The 13,706-nt window shown below is 43.9% G+C and overlaps 1 protein-coding gene across 2 annotated transcripts in view; it reads left to right on the plus strand.

The window, feature by feature from the left end:
- CEP104 (centrosomal protein 104) overlaps positions 1-13,706 on the plus strand; it is a 54,921-nt gene that overhangs the window by 39,122 nt on the left and 2,093 nt on the right. The window contains exons 17-23 of one of the 2 annotated variants that reach the window (XM_019511632.1): positions 1,552-1,588; positions 2,202-2,283; positions 2,865-2,973; positions 4,858-4,996; positions 5,533-5,600; positions 9,918-10,008; positions 11,503-11,574. In XM_019511632.1, coding sequence (XP_019367177.1) covers positions 1,552-1,588; positions 2,202-2,283; positions 2,865-2,973; positions 4,858-4,996; positions 5,533-5,600; positions 9,918-10,008; positions 11,503-11,574 — 598 coding nt within the window. Of the gene's footprint in view, positions 1-1,551; positions 1,589-2,201; positions 2,284-2,864; positions 2,974-4,857; positions 4,997-5,532; positions 5,601-9,917; positions 10,009-11,502; positions 12,671-13,706 lie in introns of those variants that run through there. The other variant, XM_019511631.1, reaches the window with a different exon arrangement.

Consider the following 13,706-nt stretch of genomic DNA (forward strand, 5'->3'; position numbering starts at 1 on the left):
TCAACCAGAGCCTCAAGAGGAGGCCCTGGAGGTGGAGGCGGAGGGGCTGCAGCCTGACACACTTGAGGGTCATGTGTGCCAGGCTCTCCCTTTGCCCGCAGGAGGGGTAGGAGACTGGGGTGTCCGTGAAGCTCACAACATACACCAGCTGAGGTCCCCAGTGAGGCTGCCAGCTGAGATCCCCAGTGGCTTGTGGGATGAGGGTGGAATATAGACTCAGCCACTGGGGTGCCCCAGCCGTGCCCCAGCCATGCCCTCGCTGAACAGGTCCTGCCACTAGGTGTCTGGATGGGATGCGAGGGTGGCATGATGGACAGTGGAAAAGCGGACCAGTCTGGTGTCCTCCAGCTGGCTCAGGTGATGAAGTTGGGAGCACCATAAGGCCAGACACAGTCCACCTGAAGCCCTGGGCTGGGAGGGAGTGAGCACCTGTGAATTTAACTGAGGAGTCATTAGGCTGCTTGCTGTTTTCCTCTTAGGCTATGGGTACTAGTCCCCCTTGCCCCTCCCTCCCTCTTGCCTGCCCTGCTGCCTTTTGATTCCTGCTGGGGCACCTTCCCTTCCTCATTTCTCTGCCAGACTGCATCTGCCCCTATTAAAAGATAACTGATAAGCTAACCAGTTATCACTGCACTTAATGGTTAAACAATTACCTATTTAACCTTTCACACCCCATACTGGTCTTTACATGCAGAAAAACAAAAGTCTGAAATTATAATGTTTTGCTTTGTATTTGGGAACATCCTACAAAAAATGCATCCCTGTAAAATTATTTGATTGACATACTGCTTAGACAGTGCGCCTGTAAGCTTTAAAGTGAATCTGTTAGAGAAGAGCATGGATATTGTACACATGTAAGTCACTTCAAAATCATGCTATATTACATATAGTAGGTTCAAACCTGGCTCATGTCCTCCTGACATTTTGCTCTGAGAGCGCTCTAATTAAAGCACCACAGTGTCTTGTGTATCAACATCCCTGCGCTTCAAAATGGCAGCAGGGGTGCTTGAACTAAAGCACATTCAGCAAGCTTTAGTTCAAGTTCCCCCACTTCCATTTTCAAGCATGGGGACGCTAATACATGAGATGTGGGAGGCTGCCGGAGTGTGGTAACTTAGCACACTCCAGCAGACTCAGTTAATCAAGTCTGCTCCAATGTGCTGTAATTACAGCGCATCAGACCAGCCTCCACACTCATGTACAGGCACCCACTAAAAGTAACTGCACCCTGACAGCATAGAAAGGCTATTTCCCATCCTTCCCTGGAAAACCACTGTTTCAGTTACCATACCTTTTCAAAAGGGAGAGAAGGGATTAGATCTACTGAAGCAGGTTTGTTCCCTAGATTAGAAATGCCCCAGATTGGAAGTCCTTTTGGAAAGGAGCAAAGGGCATCTGTTCACACCATGCCCTATGCAGTGTTGGCTCTACTTTGCTGCTGTTAACCCACTGCACTGTTTCTGGATTTACCTGACCGTCCTTCCTTGAAAACAATGGCCAGTGCTACAGCTGGAGATGGAGTTTGCCAACTATTCTGTTTCTGTTTGATAGGAAAAAGAAAATGATTTTCAGAAGCTAAAGAATCAAGGTAGGTGAAACTTAAATATTTCTCTAAAATAAAGAGAGAAGATAAATTTGACATTATTAGATGGTGAAGTAATTCTGAAGTGCAGAAGTTAATGGATGACTGCATGCGATGTTCGGTGCACTGTCTTTGAACACAATGAGTTAGTGCTCCTACGGCGTTGCCTTAGCTATGGCCTCAGCCTGTCTCCAAAGAGTTAACTAAGGATCTGCAAGGGAGAATTGACCACTGGCATACTGACTATTGCTAACATTGGGTTGACATCGCCTGGGCAGGCAGATTGCCGTACCAAACTAGATTGGCTTGAGTTGAGGGCAGACTGGGCTGGAATCACCTGTCATTTCATTTAGAAAGTGTTCACTGGTATTTTAATTGGGTACTGTTTGCAAACAGTGTGTTGCAAGAATGAAAATAACAATGCGCCCAGAAAGCATGCAGATTTTCTGCTGTGTAAAGGACTGCTGTCTTTTTTTAATGCTGCCATTATGAAAACTGCTTTCAGACACTGAGGAAAATACAGTTTCAATTAGTCTGCTATTAGGATCTGAAGAAGCAGCATTTCCCCAAAACTATTATGAAGTAATGATTGTTGGGTTTACTGGCTTCCATTTTTCAGGTGATCAGCTAAACAAAGCCACCTTATCTGCAGCAACAGAAATTTCAGATGATCATTCCTCGGTTACAAATTATTTAGATAAGTAAGTAGAATTAGCAGCTTCCTAAATACTTCCATACAGAGCAGTTGGTTATTAATCATACTGACATCTATTGGCCATCAGTTAAATAAAAATAAGGCTGATTGGGATTTAAACAATAAGGAGGTGGGAATTATCAGTAAGTAAAATTGCATATCCTTCCTTACAGTTGATACAGTGTGAATTTGTGAACGTGTTTTGAGATGCTTAGATTAAGAAATTGTCACGGTGTAATGGCCTGCCACTGCCACAGAAAGAACAGGCAAAGCAAAGACTGTAGGACCAACTTCTTCAATATGTTGTAGTATAAATGCAGGATGAAAATATTAAATGTTCAGTGAGCAAATAAGCCATTCAAGATTTCTCTGCTGTGTATTTGTCTCTTTGGCAGATGTTTTTAGTTAACACTTGTAAAGCTATTACAATTCTGCCTTAAGTCCCTCCCTAAAGCAGATATTCTGTGTGGGAAAGGGTTTATATCAAAAACTGTTTAGCAGAATGGCTTTAAACTGGAAGAGTCATCTATTTTGATTAGCTCTTGATTTAATCCATGACATTTGTTGTTCTTGCCCTGTCTTTTCTAGTCTGTGCATTTTCTGTGGTGAAAGGAATGAATCCTTCACAGAGGAGGGCTTGGATCTCCATTACTGGAAGCGTTGCCCAATGTTAACAAGATGTGAACACTGCAAGCAGGTCAGGCACTATGCTGGAAGGTCTGTGCCAGTATACATAACACACAATTTCTGGAGACCAATTAAGTGCAGGCAGCTTCAGCATCAGTTTTGCCTGGTTCTCATTTGAAAAGGCTCCCACTGGTGACCATATTATGCCTTGTTGGTCCCATAAAATGGAATACAGCAAAACTGAGGTCTGTGTGGATATGCCATTTAGCCAGGAAGTGGGACCATCAGCTTACTTAAAGTCTGAGTTACACAGCCTCTGGGCCACAAATGGCATCCGTAGAATTTAAACCCATTTCTTGGATGTACTTGGCTCAGCAGCTCTCTGTGTGTGGAGTGGTTTGGTTATAGATGTTTAGTTGCTTTACTCCCGTGCACTAATACAGGCTTGGGACCAACTGGCTAAGCAGCAGCTCTGCAGAAAACGAGCTAGGGGTCACAGTGGACAATAAGCTGGATATGAGCCAACAGTGTGTCTTTGATGCCAAGAAGGCTAACAACATACTGGGTGCATTAGTGCCAGCAAGTTGAGGTGAGGCCACATCGGGAGTGGTGTGTCCAGTTTTGGGCCTCCTGCTACAAAAAGGATGTGGACAAGTTGGAAAGAGTCCAGCAGAGGGCAATGAAAATGGTTTGGGGGCTGGGGCACGTGACTGGTGAGGAAAGGCTGAAGGAAATGGGCTTGCTTAGTTTGCCAAAGAGAAGGCTGAGATGGGGTTTGATAGCAACCTTTAACCACCTGAAGGGTGTTTCTAAAGAGGATGGAACTAAGCTGTTTTCAGTGGTGGCAGATGACAGAACAAGGAGCACACCAGTCTCAAGTTGCAGCAAGGGAAGTTTAGGTTGGATATCAGGAAAAATTTTCACTAGGAGGGTGATAAAGCACTGGAACAAGTTTCCTAGAGAGGAGGTGGAATCTCCATCCTTGGAGGCTTTTAAGGCCCAGCTTGACAAAGCCCTGGCTGGAATGATCTAGTTGGGGATGGTCCTGCTTTGAGCAGGCGGTTGGACTATATGTGACCTCCTGGGTTCTTGGCCTCCTTCAGGCCAAGGAAGATTGAAACCATATCTTCCATTCCCAGAAAAGTGTCCGAGCTATCAGGCTGTGGGCTGGCTAGCCCAAGCGTAACTTTCACTTCCACTGTTGGAAATAGCCAGCTGGGCAGCCAGAATTACAAGATTCATGGAGCCAAAAGAAGAGCAAGCAAGAGGCAGCCTGTAGTTCAGTACATGGAGGGCGGGAGGGAGTCACCCCTGGAACTTCTGCTGTATTTTGCACCAAATGCATCAAAAGCATTAGTCTCTCTTCTGTTGTCTAGTATGTCAGTTGCCCACCCACCAATTGCTCACTCAGTTTAGGACCATCAGCTACCTAAAGTGTAGTTTACACAGCCTTTGGGCCACAGATATAGTTGGCTCAGCAGCTGGCGGTGGGTGTGGGGTGGTTTGGTATGGATATTTAGTTGCTTTACTCAACCATTCACAGCTAAGCTGATTTCAGGTGGCAGGTTTTATACTGCTAACTACTCTGTGCAAAGGTTGTCTCAGGAGCAGATGTTCCTGCTTTGCCCCAGTGGCCCAGGCTGTGAATAATTTCTAGTGATTGTAGTTTAAAGGTAACCTTAAAGTTACTTGAAGCATGGGAATAAGTTTTAAGTTTCCTTTTTTTAATAATTTTTTTATCACCTTAAAATTGGTAAGATGTAATTTTTAAATGCCTGTTTGTCAGGAGCCCTTGAACTGAAGTGACTGTTTATATATATTAAAAAAAAAAAAAAAAAAAAGAAGAACCTAAGCTCTAAAATCACTTCAGTTTTTTTGCAAGTCTTACCTTTAGGTAATATATCACAACACAAGCCCATTTGTGACCACCATATATGTGCTTCACCTGTTGCAGGTGGTGGAAATAGCTAGTCTGACAGAGCACCTGCTGACTGAGTGTGATAAAAAAGAAGGCTTTGGGAAATGTCAGCGCTGCAGTGAGGCCCTTCCAAAGGAGGAGCTGCCTAAACATATCAAGGGCAAGGCTTGCAATCGTGAGTAGCTTTAAGTAGAACAGGACAGTTGATGAGAACCACGATACTTAGCACCTTTGGAAAGCCTGGGCATTCTCTTAAGGTGCCATACTATGGATGGATTCCTACCTTGAGGCTAAGGATTGAACACTCTTTTTTCCCCATTACTCCCTGCACTTTCTGCATTACTCTCTCTCTTCTATTAATACATATGTTTCATGTGGCTAAAGAAAGCAGAAACCATCAGAGTGTTACATAGTTTAAATAGCCCTAATTACTGTTGGCTCAGCTGTGGTCATATCTATATCAGCTACCACCTCTCCTCTTCCCATCCTGTTTCTGCTGAATAAAGATGTGTAAACCCAGAGCTGCCTTCTGAACAGCCTCTTGTTCGGTCTGTGGAAGGTAGGATAGTAGCTGGCTTCATCTCTTCTTCAAGGCAGTCAGCAGGGATTAGTTTCTGTTCCATGTTGCCCAGGCCCTTCTCTGCTATTTGCTGCTGATTGATGATAGTGTAATTTACCCTTTTGGTAACTTCTCTTTCCAATAATTTTCAGCTGCCAAACCAGAAAAAGTGGCAAACCATTGTCCATTGTGCCATGAGAACTTCACCCCAGGAGAGGAGGTAGGAGAAACTGTCAAACTGGTTTCATTAGTCCTGCTGTGAGACTGAATTATCTTGTTCTTTACAATGCTGAAATACTTAGTTTACCTGAATATACTCACACTGGAAAGTACCTAGGTTCTCCTCAGGTATCTGACTGTAGTATGATGATAGCACAGACTGCTGATTTTAGGTGGTCTTGAATCTGGGTCTCCTCTTAGCCACTGGTTCTTGGCAGTTTCCTCAAATCATTGAAAGGCCTGTTTCATTCTGTTAGAATTCAGAACCTCTAGAATCTCCAGATCATCATGACAGAAGGGGTCAAAGCTGATGCCTTTTTAAAAAAAATATGTTTAGAAAAAAATTCCCAGTGATATGTCATCCAGAAACTCCTAATAGGCTAGGAGAGTTCTCAGCAGCCATGCACTTGAAGCTTTCCAAATAACCGAAATATTACAAGACTCTCTGTTTGTTGAGTTGTCAGTTACAGCATTCCTTAGCGGCCATGTGCTGCCCAAAATATTTGCAAGAAGACTAGTCATGTCTAGAAGAATGTTTAGGACACTTGGGAAAACAATTTTGGTAACTTTTGCTTCTGGTGTGAGGAAAACCTACTCCAGAAGTGGGAAGCCAGCTCTGATTAGCAAAAGAGTCTTTGGGAAGCTAAGTAGAGCCTCACCTGCTGTTTGCTGCAAGTAACTGCCAAGGTTGAAATAATGCACTTCCAGTGATTTTGTTTTTTCCTTTGGATGGAAGTACAGCAGATGCTTGTTATGTACAAGCATAATCATATCAAAGTATTTATCACATTTGCTGATGAACAGCTGTATTCCTCATAGATTGTCTGACCTTTATAATATATAATTGTTTCTGTAGCATAACTCCTCTTTCTGACCCAAGTTGACAAACGGTGAATATAGATTCACTGTTTAATTAATTAATTAATCACTATTAATTCACTGTCCCTGCCTGAGGTAGGAGCCAGCACCACTTCCCTTGGAAGTTGGTTCCAGATCCTAGCCGCCCTGACTGTGCAGTAGTGCCTCCTGATATCTAACCTGAACCTACTCTCAAACAGCTTATGGCTGTTATTCCTTGTTACTCCGGGAGGTGCTCAGGGGAACAGGGTCTCTCCCATTCCCTGCTGGTCTTCCCTGGTAAGCTTGTAAACAGCCACCAGGTTCCCTCTCAGCCTTCTCTTGTGAAGGCTGAACAGGTTCAGGTCCCATACCCTCTCCCCATAGGGTCTGCCCTGCTGTCCCCAGATCGTGCGAGTGGCCCTCCTCTGGACCCTCTCAATGCTGTCCACATCCCTCCTAGAACTGGACACAGTACTCCAACTGTGGCCTGACCAGTGTTGCATAGAGGGAGAGGATCTACCTCCTTGGACCTGCTCACGATGCATCTGTGGATGCGCAACAAGGTGCGGTTGGCCCTACTGACCATGTCCTCGCATTGGCAGCCCATGTTCATTTCGGAATCAATAATGACTCCAAGATCTCTTTCTGCCACTGTGCTTTTGAAAAGGGAGTTCCCCAGCCTGTAGGTATGCTGCTGGTTCTTACTGCCCAAGTGTAGTACCCTGCACTTGTCAGTATTGAATCCTATCTTATTCTCATTCACCCACCCCTATAACCTGTCCAGGTTCAGCTGTATCCTGTCCCTCCCTTCTAGCATGCCCACCTCACCCCAAATCTTGGTGTCATCAGCAAATTTGAACAGGGTACTTTTCACCCCCTCGTCCAAGCCACTAATAAAGACCTCTAACAGTACGGGCCCAAGGACCAAGCCGTGGGGGACTCCACTGCCCACATCCCTCCAGGTCGAATATGACCTGTCCACCACCACTCTCTGGGTGCAGCCCATCAGCCAATTTGTGACCCATTTGACTGTGTAGGCATCAATGCCACAGTTGCTTAGCTTTTTAATGAGAATGGGGTGGGAGACAGTGTCAAAGGCCTTCCTAAGGTCCAGAAAAACTACGTCCACCGCAACACCTGCATCCGATGATTTTGTGACCTGATCGTAGAAGGCAATCAGGTTGGTCTGACAGGACCTGCCTCTAATGAAGCCATGCTGGTTGCCTCTGAGCATCATCCCCCCCTGCTGGTCCTTCCCAGATGTACTCCTGGATAATCATCTCAAAAAGCTTCCCCAGGATCAAAAGTAAGATTAACAGGCCTATAGTTGCCCAGGTCCTCCCTCCTCCCTTTTTTGAAAATGGGGACCACATTGGCGTTCTTCCAGTCATCTGGCACCTGACCAGAGCACCACGAGTGCTCGTAAAGCCGTGCCAGGGGCCCCTCGATAACCCCTGCCAAATCCCTCAGCACCCTGGGGTGGAGAGTGTCTGGACCTGCTGACTTGAATACGCTAGGCCTGGTGGAGTCTCTCCTGAGTCTGTCCTGAATCCCAGTGGGGGAGATGTCCCAGTCTCTGCACAAAAAAATGGAGGCAAAGAAATTGTTAAAAAGGTCTGCTTTTTCCTCTGGTGCAGCCACCAGATTACCAAGCATATCCTGCAGGGGCCCCACGTTACCTGGTGCCGCCTTCATACTCCCTATGTATTTAAAAAAGGACTTTTTGTTGTCCTTGACCCTTGATGCTAGCCCTAATTCTGTATCTGTCTTAGCTTTCCTAACAACCCCCCTACAGACCCAAGCGATGGAGGTATATTCCTCTTTGGTGATAGCCCCTCCCTTCCACTGGGTGTACACCTCCTTTTTGGCTTTCAGGCATTCCTGAATGCATTTGAGCCAGGGGGGCTTTTGAGCACTCCTTGTGCCCTTTGATTCTCGTTGGGACTGTCACCCCTTGGGCTCGGAGGATCATCTCCTTAAGGAACGACCACTCGTCTTTGACACCCCAGTGCCTCCTACCAATCTCCTCAACTCATTGAAGTTGGCCCTCCTGAAGTCAAGGGCTACTGCTTTGCTGCAGGCCCTTGGCACCCTGCACTGGATGGTGAATTCCAGTAGGCGATGATTGCTGTCACCCAGGTGGTCAAGAACCTGGAGTCCCCTCACCAGGTCATCATTGCCTGTGGCCAGGGCCAGGACCAGGTCCAGAGTGGTTGCATTGATTTGATGGAGAAGCTGGCTCATTCTCCCTGGTGGAACTGTGCACCTCCTGGGTTAAGTGGAAGTCCTGTATCTCAGCGAGGAACCTTCATGAGCGGTCCAACCTGGCTGACTGGTTCTCCCAGCAGATGTCCGGGTAATTTAGATCACCCATGATGACTACATAGGCCTTAAGTGCCTCCGCAAGCTGACTTGAGAATTCGTGGTCCAGCTCTTCCCCTTGGTTGGGTGGTCTGTAGTAGACCTCCACCATTAAGTCCCTTTAGAGTAATTACCTAGCTGGGGTCATATGAGCCCAGTATTCTCTCCTGCCCAGGGCAGGGGGTCAGACTTGAAGATCTACTTGGGTCCCTTCCGACCCTACATCTATGAATTTAGTTCACCTTGGTTATCAAAAGAATAATCCAAAATCAACTTCCTTTGGGAAACAGGATTGAAAAAAGAAAGTTATGGCCCGTTTCCACTGTGAAAATAGCTCCGTTTGCTGTTTCATAGTTTCTAGGGTCGGAAGGGACCTGAGAAGATCATCTAGTCCGACCCCCTGCCATGGCAGGAAAGAGTACTGGGGTCAAACGACCCCAGCAAGGTGTTCATCTAACCAACAGTTAAACAGTTGCTTTCCATAAACAAGCCACAAAGTATTCACTTGCCTTTTTACTTCTGCTTAGCAAATATTCCCAAGAAATTGTTATCACGTGGTATCTAATTTAGTGACACACTTTGGTTCTTTCTAATTAATGTAACTTGTACTCAGCCTGGATCACTGAGTACTTTGGAGTTCTATTCTAGTTGTGTAGCTATGTCCTGATTTTTTTTTTTTTTTTCTTTTTTCTTTCTTCCCTTTATTTTAAAATGTCTATGGATGGAATGGGTTTTTCTGCTTTGATCCTGTATTGTTTCTTTTCTGCTTTGAACTTTAATTGCTTATTAAAGTAACATAAGCTCCCTGCCTTTTTACCTTTTGGGTTTTGTAATATTGACATTGGTACCATTTTGATAGATATTATTACTATCTGGTTGCAACAGAATAAAATTACTCTTTTCTATTCCAAGCATCAAGTCACCTCACTTTTGAAATGGGTCATGAGTCATTCCTAAAATTTGCTTTAGCAAGAAAATGTCAACAACTTTGTCCTTCATTTCCTCAACAAACTTTAAAATCTTTTACTTCCTCCTAGTTTTGCTGTAAAAGCTGTCTGGTGTGGTATGAAAGACCTGCCACTTTTTTCTGTTTTTAATTCTGCTTAATTGATCTTAGGCTTGGAAATCTCACCTAATGGGCAAAGATGGCTGTAAAATGAATCTGCGGAGGGTGCACACTACAAACAAAACCCTACTGATGCAGCCTGGTACAGTATTTCCTTGGCATTGTTTTATGGTCTTTAATTTATTCAGTTTCTTTAAATGGAAGGTTCCATTCTGGATATCAGGATGATTCCTTACTACGTGCTGTTAGATACAAAAATCAAATATGGAAACATTTTAAAAATGTATTTCTAAATATGTTAGTAAAAACTAATACATATCGCAGCAGGCAACTTCTGCTCCCTGCTTACACCACTTAAGTCCCACGTACCCAAGAGCGGATCCATTGATTTGATGGAAAGAAGCTGGCTCACTTCACTTAATCTTGTCCTAAATAGCAGTATGCTCCTGAAGATGCATTATGCTGTAACTGTCCCACCCAGGGAGTGCTAGGAGCTTAACAAGTACAGCACAGGCAAAATTTGAACAAACTCCTGAACACTAACCTGCCAGTGTACCTCAGCTCTATTTAAACCATTTTAGTGAATAGTTAGAGGTTGCCAGTCTAATCCTAATAATGGGATAGACTGAATAGATAAGCTTTTATATTATTTATCCCTTTTGACTTTGACCTAAGCTGTCAAAATGTAAAGGTTTGTAATTGGGAGGAGAAATTGGAGACTAAGTCCTGTTTTTTCAGAATGCAGAATCTGACTGCTTTTTGCTTGTAATACAAAGGCTTTTTTTTTTTTTTAGCCAGTACTCCTCAGTGCTCCCTCCAAACTTCTTGGGAGGGTCACCCTGCTAGCAGCATGTTCAGACTTTGTTGGTCTGTACTTCTGTATGGGCTCCCCTTCTTATCTACATGTACCATCACATTCTGAGTAGCACGTCTTGGTGAAACAGAGTTAAACTGTCTCTAAGAGGTACCATAAGAAAAGACAGCTAAACTCAGTGTTTCTAAGCAATGTTGGCCTGAACTACAGCAACAATAATTTGGTTCTTAGCATTCCCGATTACACCAGTGACACGGGTTCTTCACTTAGTGTGATAGTGGCTAGCTTTCTGCCTTATGGAAAATAGGAACTGAGACACTAGGCCAGGGGTTGTCAGCTGGGGGTATGCATGCCCCTGGGGGTACTTTGAAAGGTCCCAGCAGGTATGTGGGGGCGGGCAGGAATGAAGTGCCACCACCCTGTGCCGCTACCTCACAGGAGCAGAGCTGGAGCAGGGCAGGACAAGACACTGTGCTGCTGCTGCTTACCCCCCTCTCTGGTACACTCATTAAAAAGGGGGCTGCCAGGGGTACACTTACTAAAAAAGGTTGAAAACCCCTGCACTAATCTAATAAGTAGGTAGGAAGTGAACTCTGACCAGACTTATGACATGTGTAGTAGGTCCCCACTATTGGTATGGTTAGGTTTTAACAGTGGTAAGTCATTACATTAGATTCATAGTAAAAAATCATCTCCTGTTAGGAATCCCTATAATACCTCCATCACTTCAGTGCAATGTTTTTTGTCAACCTTGGAGGTGAACCATATATCTAAACTTCAAGGCTTGAACTTGATGTGTGCATGCCTGTGTTCTTTTTGCAGGCAAAGCAGGAGGATTAGCTGTCAGCAAGCCAGTCCCTACAGGAGCAAAGCTGCGATCCCCCACCATAGGAAGTAAGATCCCAACCCCAAGAGGGGGCATAAATAAAAGCACTAGCAGAACATATGCAAAGCGATGACATGAAAAGTACTTGTTTCCTTCATAACTGAGCAAGTTTTTTTGCGATGCACATCTGTGAGCTTTGATTAGAAAGGGATGGGAACCTCAAACTGCACATTTCACCTGAACTCCCCTCTGCTGTCTGTTAGTCATGACTACTGCTTGCCCACTTTGGTTTCCCAGTGTTGTAGGCTCTTGGGGCAGTTATGCACATCTTACTGCTTAGTGACTTGCAGACTATGATAGAGGTCTTCTGGCCTGGGGTATTCCTTTGTCCTTCCCCAATGGCAAGAAGAATAGAAATTGGCTGCAGAATCTCTTCTTGCAGCTTTCCTAGCAGAGGGGAGTCCCCAGTAAGTAAAGAGCTAGCTGAGCCAAATACAATGCTACCCTCTGCAGCAGCCAACAGAGGTTGGGGCAAAATGGCCCAACAAGTTGTGGCTGTTCCCCTATTTAATGGGATGACAGTTGTCTTGTGTTCACTTAAGTAGCCTGTTGGCTGGGGCTGAAAGGAACAGGCACTGACATCAGGAAGCCAAAACCTTTAGTTCTGTTTGCTATCCAGAGGCCAAAGGAGGCCAATCTGGCTCAATTGTGCCAGGCTTTCAGAAGGAAGCTTTAAGATGTTTGTTCTTTTGGGCCCAATCTCATATCTGCTCACAAAAGTTATAGGAATATAATCACCTGACTTAATCAGTGAAAACTGGCAACTGCAAAATTAGCTCATAATTGTTCTCTGCCCATATTTGCTTATTTGTGTGACTGACTCCAAGTAATAGTCACTAGTACTTCTTTATAATCAGAGACACCTTGATACAAGAATAGGACTATAATAAGATACAGGATGATAGTACAAAATGTCTCTAGTATATATTTATGCACTATTCCAAAAGTCCACACTGATAGTGAAACTATCACATTTAGACATGGGAACAATTTGGTGAGAAATAGTGAACAGACTAGCTATGCTGTTCTCATTATAGCTTTCATGCAATTATCTTTGTCACAGCAATATCACAACTCTGGGTCTAATGTACAATTAACAACAAATATGTAGACAGTAAATCAAGAGCAAAAATAATCCTTTATTATGGAGATGGAGGATTTCAATATGGTTACTGATTTGTAGCCGTGGAATGATGGTGTAATTAAACATGGGTTCTTCCTAGGAATTTTACCTGCAATGCTAGTCTTTTTGCTTGCTTTTTTTTCCTATTTTGATCCATGTGTTCAGTCTAATAAATATGTCATAAGAGCTACTTCCTCTAAGATAAAACCACCTATATATTTTAGGAGTACACCTCTGTATATAGCATACATATTAGACATTTAGATCAAGTACTTAGGCATAAATTACTCTATCAAGTAAGATCATGTAAAAAGCAGGTTGTAAGCAGTTTGAAAAATGACAAGATTATATTTAAATAGATGCAGACTCATCCAAACCAATAAATACCCCTGAAGTGATCAGCTTGTGAAAAGGCAGATTCAGAGCTAACAGGACTCTTTTTCAAATCCCACACTATATCCAATCTGTAGTTTCTCTTCTTGCAGCAAATGTCCAGTTACCCACTCTGATGCTGCAAAGAAAAGCATTATGCCATTCTCTGGAGACTTTATTTCACTATAAGTTCAACTGCGGGAGGCATAATTCCACAGCTGGTGGGTAGCAGCCTGAAGTGTTACCCCTTTTTTTATTTTTTAACTTTCAACACAACACTCTGCACTTCTATGTCACCTTACAGCTAAAGAGTTGAATAAATTCTTGCTCAAGCGTGCTCAGCAGTGGCTGGGAATAGGAAAGGTTCCTTTGCATAGAGCTTTATGAAATTGTTCAATTAAACTTACCGGTACAGGCCCTGTCTGTTAGGGGAAATACTTGATCCAAAAATGGACAAGGGTTATGTGATGAAAAGATTGATCAGCTTTTTTAATAATTAAATTAGTATGGAAGTACAGTAAAATGGTCATATGTTCTATCCTCTTTGTGGGCAAGTAGCTTTCTTTAATATTGGCTAGATAAGCCAATGGGGGAAAAAGGGGAAAATTGTTCTGCGAAGTGTCTGTCTGCTTGTAAACACAAAAA

This window comes from Gavialis gangeticus, unplaced genomic scaffold, assembly GCF_001723915.1.
Source record: "Gavialis gangeticus isolate Ggan-Ray unplaced genomic scaffold, GavGan_comp1, whole genome shotgun sequence".
NCBI lineage: Eukaryota > Metazoa > Chordata > Crocodylia > Gavialidae > Gavialis > Gavialis gangeticus.